This window comes from Grampus griseus (genome assembly GCF_964374135.1).
Source record: "Grampus griseus genome assembly, chromosome: 18".
In the NCBI taxonomy this organism is placed as follows: Eukaryota; Metazoa; Chordata; class Mammalia; order Artiodactyla; family Delphinidae; genus Grampus; species Grampus griseus.
In genome coordinates, this window is record NC_139012.1 from 58,618,173 (window position 1) to 58,625,285 (window position 7,113).

Below are 7,113 nucleotides of genomic sequence, written 5' to 3' on the forward strand. Positions count from 1 at the left end.
TGGTCCATCATGCAGAGGAGGACAACACCCCGGAGATGACGAAATAATAAGATGGAAGAACCCTAGGTTCCCAGCAAGTACATGGAGCAGAGCCATCATCATCTCAGTTGTTACATGAGAGAGAAGTAAAAAACGCATTGACAAAGCTATTGCAAGAGCTCTCCTTATAGAAAGGAGCCTTAAACTGAACTTTCGACTTTACCCATTGATGGGTAGGCACATCCTTGCTTTAGCTCACCCTGCATGTGAAAACTATTCCTGTCCCTGATGTTTGTGTATTTGGGTGGGAAGTCAGATCCATCAATAAGGAAGGGCCTCGCTTTTGCTCTTAGCAGGAATATGGACATAATTCCTCATTGATACTCGGCACACATGGCCTCCCTGGCTTTGAAATCTGAACACTAATGAGGACCCATCTGTTTAATATGATATTTTAGGACTTACTGTTATTTGTGATTTTTATCTGGGCACTTTGATCAAGGGTTTCAGTGCTGTTTCCTAACTATAATTTTATTTAATATATAAAGTATGATATAAATGTTTTGGTAAATCATATATGAAAACAAATTGGACTTCATTACAGCAATGACAAATTAAATTTTCTCATGCTTTATTTAACACTTTATTCCCAGAGTAATCCCTAATGGGCAATTAAACTGACTTACTGAGACTGAAGGCTTTTAGCAGGCCACAGTAACCATATGTTACATCAGACATAAGACACTTAACAAAAGCAATTCAACTGAATTGTGTTATCCATCAGGGAAAATACATGCAGAGTCTTGTCTCATCTCCCAGAAGGAGCAAAGCTATGTGTGTTTATGTGTGTGTCTTTTGTTCTATTTTCTTGTACTGAGTTATCACTTGGTACATGGTCCTATTTTTTTTTCATTGAAGTATAGTTGATTTACAAAATTTCATTAGTTTCAGATGTATAATGCAGTGATTCAATATTTTTATAGATTATACCCCATTTAAAGTTATTACAAAATAATGTCTATATTTCCCTGTACTATACAATATATCCTTGATGTTTATTTTATACATAATAGTTTGTATCTCCTTAATCCCCTCCCTCCCCCTCCCCCTCCCCACCAGTAACCACTAGTTTGTTCTCTATATCTGTGAGTCTCTTTCTGTTTTGTTATATTCATTTGTTTGTTTTATTTTTTAGATTCCACTTGTAAGTGATAACATACAGTATTTGTCTTTCTCTGTCTGGATTATTTCAGTACACATAATACCTTCTAAATCTAGAACATTGTTGCAAATGGCGGAATTTCATTCTTTTATATGGCTGAGTAGTATTCCATTTTATATATATATATATATATATATATATATATATATATATATCTCACATCTTTACCCATTCATCTGTTGATGGACACTTAGTTTTCTTCCATATCTTGGCTACTGTAAATAATGCTGCTATGAACATTGGGGCGCATGTATCTTTTTGAATTAGTATTTTTGTTTTCTTCAAATATATACCCAAGAGGGGAATTGCTGGATCATATATGGTAATTCTATTTTTAGGTGTTTTTTTTAAGATTTATTATTTATTTATTTATTTATTTGGCTGCATGGAGTCTTAGTTGTGGCACGTGGGATCTTCGTCGAGGCATGCGGGCTTCTCTCTAGTTGTGGTGTGCGGGTTTTCTCTCTCTAGCTGTGGCGCGCAGGCTCCAGAGTGCATAGGCTCTGTAGTTTGTGTCACGCAGGCTCTCTGGTTGAGGCATGCGAGCTCAGTAGTTGTGGTGCACGGGCTTAGTTGCCCCATGGCATGTGGAATCTTAGTTCCCCGATCAGGGATTGAACCCGCGTCCCCTGCATTGTAAGGCAGATTCTTTACCACTGAACCACCAGGGAAGTCCCTATTTTTGGGTTTTTTTTTTAATTTTTAAAAATATTTAATTAATTTATTTATTTGGCTGCACCAGGTCTTAGTTGCAGCACACAGGATCTTTGCTGTGGCACATGGATCTCTTAGTTGCGGCATGCTGACTCCTAGCTGCGGCATGCATGTGGGATCCAGTTCCCCAACCAGGGGTTGAACCCAGTTCCCCTGCATTGGGAATGCGGAGTCCCAGCCACTGAACCACAGGGAAGTCCCTATTTTTAGTTTTTTGAAGAACCTCTGTTCTGTTTTCCATAGTGGCTGCCCCAATTTACATTCCCACCCACAGCATATAGTCCCTTTCCTCTATATCCTTGCCAGCGTTTTTTATTTGTAGACTTTTTGACGATAACCATTCTGACAGGTGTGAAGTGATATCTTACTGTGCTTTTGATTTGTATTTCTCTGATGATTAGTGATGTTGAGCATCTTTTCATGTGCCCATTTTCCATCTGTATGTCTTCTTTGGAAAAATATCTATTCAGGTCTTCTGCCCAGTAAATGGTCCTATTTTGCTACACAGCAAGGAATCACAAAGCCTTGTCAATTCGACCTCCTAAATCTGTCTATATGTTTCCAGTTCATCTACTTCTTTTTATCTCCACTTTCCTCATACAAACCACTGCTCCTTCCAACGTGGATTAGTGCAGTAATGTCTGAACTAGTCTCTTGGTTTCCATTCTGGCCCCTAACGATCCACTTTTTTTTTCCACAGTAGCTAAAGAGATCTTTCTTAAAATGTAAATTTGGGGCTTCCCTGGTGGTGCGGTGGTTGAGAGTCCGCCTGCCGATGCAGGGGATGCGGGTTCGTATCCCGGTCCGGGAGGATCCCACACGCCGTGGAGTGGCTGGGCCTGTGAGCCATGGCCGCTGAGCCTGCGCGTCCGGAGCCTGTGCTCCACAACGGGAGAGGCTGCATCAGTGAGAGGCCCGCGTACCGCAAAAAAAAAAAAAAAAAAGCAAATCTGATTATTTTATACTCAGGCTTAAAACTCTTCTTCAGGGAATGCCCTGGCAGTCCAGCGGGTAGGACTCCACGCTTTCACTACTGAGGGCCTGGGCTGATCTCTGGTCAGGGAACTAAGATACCGCAAGCCGCGTGGCGCAGCCAAAAAAAAAACCTGCTTCTTCAAGTTTATATTTGATCTGAACAAGGCCTGCAAGGCCTTGCATGGGCTGACCTCCCATTCCCTCTCCAACTGGTGGCATTATCACTGCTTTGTCACTCACTCACTGTGCCCTGCCTGCTGGCATGCCCCCGCTCCACAGACAACAACACATAGGTCCCTTTGGGGTTTGCAGATGCTACTCCCTTTTTTTTTTTAAATGGGGTATAGTTGTTTTATAATGTTGTGTTAGTTTCTGCTGTACAGCAAAGTGGAGTTCCCTATGCTATACAGCAGGTTCTCATGCTACTTCCTTTTCTCCAGAACACTAATGATTAAATAAATTATACTGAACACCAAGATAATAAAACCAAAAACTCATCACTTCCCAATTATTTTACTGTATTTTACGATTGTCTATGCGCTCTATTTCCATCTAATGTAGCCATTGGGTGAAAATACTATACGATGCCATGCTAATATGCATCTCATCCAACTTCACACTGCAAATCAGGCAAACAGGGACTTCCCTGGAGGTCCAGTGGTTAGGACTCTGCGGTTCTACGGCAGGGGGCCCAGATTCGATCCCTGGTCAGGGAACTAAGCCACGAGGTGTGGCCATAAAAAAAAAAAAATTTTTTTTTAAATAAATAAATAAACTGAATCCTCAAAAAAAAAAAAAAATCAGGCAAACATTACAAACCAGGGCTTTTTCTGGGGGTTAGAAGAAGCCAGTTGTTAAACATTTACCAGCACACCACTGCCTATAATAAATTTTTTGTGTTTCCTTTCAGTTATTTGACCCAATATAATTAATGCAGTTACCACATAGTTTTCACATTGTAGTGTGAAGTCTTTTTTTGTTTTTTTTTTTTTTTTTTGCAGTACGTGGGCCTCTCACTGCTGTGGCCTCTCCCGTTGCGGAGCACAGGCTCCGGACGCGCAGGCTCAGCGGCCATGGCTCACGGGCCCAGCCGCTCCGCGGCATGTGGGATCTTTCCAGACCGGGGCACGAACCCGCGTCCCCTTCATCGGCAGGCAGACTCTCAACCACTGCGCCACCAGGGAAGCCCAATTCTTTTTGATTTATTTTCACATTTAATCATGTCAGAACTCTACAAGGTAGGTATAATAATCCCATTTTATAAGCTAGGAATTAGGTGCCGAGATGAAGAAATAATTAAGGTAGTAGGCAGCAGTACTATAACTTGAAGCCATGACTCCACAGCTCGTGCCCAACCATTTGCTCGTGCTAACAACATGGAAACTATTGCAGGGAGTATTTCTTTTTGTTTGTGGATGACTGGGGAAGAAAGGACTCTGCCGGGGAAGGCAGGTATTCTGTGAAAGAGAGAACTGAGAGGTCAAAGGGAGAGGCAGGGAGAATTTACAGATGGGATCATATAGCCGTGGTGTGATATCAAAGCAAAATTTTCGATCTATACCATCACTAGTATAGGGGAAATCTAATTAATGACCACATTGCCACATTCATTTTTAATTTTTTTTTTTTTTTTTTTGCGGTACGCAGACCTCTCACTGTTGTGGCCTTTCCCATTGCGGAGCACAGGCTCCGGACACGCAGGCTCAGCGGCCATAGCTCACGGGCCTAGCCGCTCCGCGGCACGTGGAATCTTCCCGGACTGGGGCACGAACCCGTGTCCCCTGCATCGGCAGGCGGACTCTCAACCACTGCGCCACCAGGGAAGCCCCATTTGTAATTTTTGAATGAAAATCTTTATGTTAACAACCAATACAGAGTAAGTCTGGCTTATTGAGAAGGATTTTGCAAAAGTTACAAATTCCAGTTATAAGATAAATAAACACTAGGGATATAATGTACAACATGATAAATATAATTAACACTGCTGTATGTTATATATGAACATTGTCAAGAGGGTAAATCCTGAGTTCTCATCACAAGGAAAAATATTTTACTCTGTTTCTTTGATTTTGTACGTATATGAGATAATGGATGTTCACTAAACTTATTGTGATAATCATTTCAGGTTGTAAGTCAAATCATTATGATGTATACCTTAAACTTATACAGTACTGTATGTCAATTATATCTCAATAAAATTGGAAGAAAAAAATTTTTAAAAAGGAAGGATTTTGTGATCGTGTTTTTCTGCCTATATGAATGCCGCTGAAGGTAATACTTCCTCTTGCTAGAATGTTTCTGAGTAAGTATGAACAAAGAGAATCTCTGGCCTAGAGAGACACTGGGCCCCTATGGGAGGGCCAAGGACAAAATCTGAGAGTGGACTCAGCTACTGTTAATATCATTCTAATTCCTTCAACTCGCTTGTAACATCTCCTCTAAAGACTGCTGCTTATCCTCTAATGGCTACATGATAGAACTGTGGTGTTCTAAATTTACAAAACATGTCGTGTTCTTGAAAATTTTTCCGCCATTAGTGAGTTCTTGAGCCTTCCCTCCTTGGCTTGCATTTGTGCCTTAAAAGATTTAATAAAAACTAGAGGGGGGTGGTCAAGGGCGCGCAGACGCCCGGTCGCGGGCCGCCGGAACATGCTGAGTGGAGTGTGCGGCCAGCTCGCCTCAGCGCTGCGGGGGACACACGCAGAGCCGTCCGCGGGCGCCCAGAGGCATCTGCACGCGTTGGTGTCGCGGTCGCCACAGACAAGAGCGAGAGGACGAGGAAACCGCTCCGCGCCTTCGACCCAGCGCTGCTGCTGTTCCTGGTGTGCCCGCTCTCCAAGAAGCCGCTGAGATATGAAGCATCGACCAATGAATTGATTAACGAAGAGTTAGGAATAGCCTATCCAACTGTTGATGGGATTCATAACATGATACCACAGGCAGCTAGGATGACACATCAAAATAAGAAGCAAGAAGAAATGAAGGAGCCATAGGTCATACTTGAAAACAACAGCACAACTAAATTTTCTAAATTCCATCCACCTTTTAAAAAGCCAGAGTGGGGACTTCCCTGGTGGCACAGTGGTTGAGAATCCGCCTAACAATGCAGGGGACACGGGTTCGATCCCTGGTCCGGGGGATGATCCCAGATGCCACGGAGCAACTAGGCCCATGTGCCCCAACTACTGCTTGTGCTCTAGAGGCCATGAGCCACAACTACTGAGCCCACGAGCCACAACTGCTGAGCCCGTGTGCCACAACTACTGAAGCCAGCACACCTAGATCCCGTGCTCTGCAACAAGAGAAGCCACCGCAATGAGAAGCCCACGCACCACAACGAAGAGTAGCCCCCGCTCGCCACAACTAGAGAAAGACTGCATGCAGCAACGAAATAGATAAAATAAATAAATCTATATAAAAAGAAAAAAGTCAGAGTGGTGTGTAAAAAGTGGAGGAAAAGAATGTTTCTGCCTCTTTCTACATTGACTGCCCTTATTCCATTGTTCTCTTTAGCAGGACTGTTATACTCGGCCTCTGTGGTGTGCTCTTACAGTCTGCTCTTGTTGATTACCATACCCGTTTATGTGTTCTTCCACCTATGGACTTGGATGGGTATTAAACTCTTCAGGCATAATTAATACAACCAAGCCAAGATGGTGTATCCTAAGGATATGCTTGAGTGTCTGTCCCTGAAAGCTCAACTACATGGAAATACTGGAAACCCACTTAATTTGCAAGAAAGATGCTTTGCCTAGCTTCTGTCAGAGGTTTAGGACTATGGGAGGCTTAAGCTGCGGAGGCTTCTTTATTGTACTTTGGTTCTGCCCTTTATTTTTTGAAGGTTCTCATTTATATCTGGGGTATCAGAAAAAACATTTCAACAAAGTGTCTTGTTGGAAATTAATATCCCTGGCCATCATCTGATGACTTTATTTCCTATCCCATTCATAATTAAAAGTTAGTAATTTGAAATTTTATACGTTTATTTTACATTCAAAGTCTTTGGTAAAGTCACACGTTAAGGATGACTGAAATAATTCCAGAGGAGCTCTGTTGAAGGAACTGCAGAGAAATGCGTTTGAACTAATGTGGTATAAAACTGTAATAAAGTGGAAATTTCTTGTATTTGCCAAAATTCTGAGTTTGTAAAATTACCTTCATTTCTTTGGCATCACATACTTACATTAATAATAATAAGATAAGGTGTTGACATTTTCCATTAA

General features: G+C 42.1%; 1 protein-coding gene and 1 pseudogene across 2 annotated transcripts; both read left to right on the forward strand.

Annotated features, from left to right (window-relative positions):
• Nucleotides 1–5,539: 5,539 nt before the first annotated feature.
• Nucleotides 5,540–5,883, forward strand: LOC309835908 (protein preY, mitochondrial-like; annotated as a pseudogene). The gene has a single exon. The product of its transcript is annotated as a protein preY, mitochondrial-like (transcript).
• A 468-nt stretch (nt 5,884–6,351) lies between these two features.
• LOC309835975 (phosphatidylinositol N-acetylglucosaminyltransferase subunit Y-like) lies at nt 6,352–6,528 on the forward strand (the record flags this gene model as incomplete). The annotated part of the gene is made up of 1 exon (XM_082675706.1): nt 6,352–6,528. The coding sequence occupies one exon, from the start codon at nt 6,352–6,354 to the stop codon at nt 6,526–6,528; it is 177 nt and encodes a 58-aa protein (XP_082531832.1).
• Nucleotides 6,529–7,113: the final 585 nt, after the last annotated feature.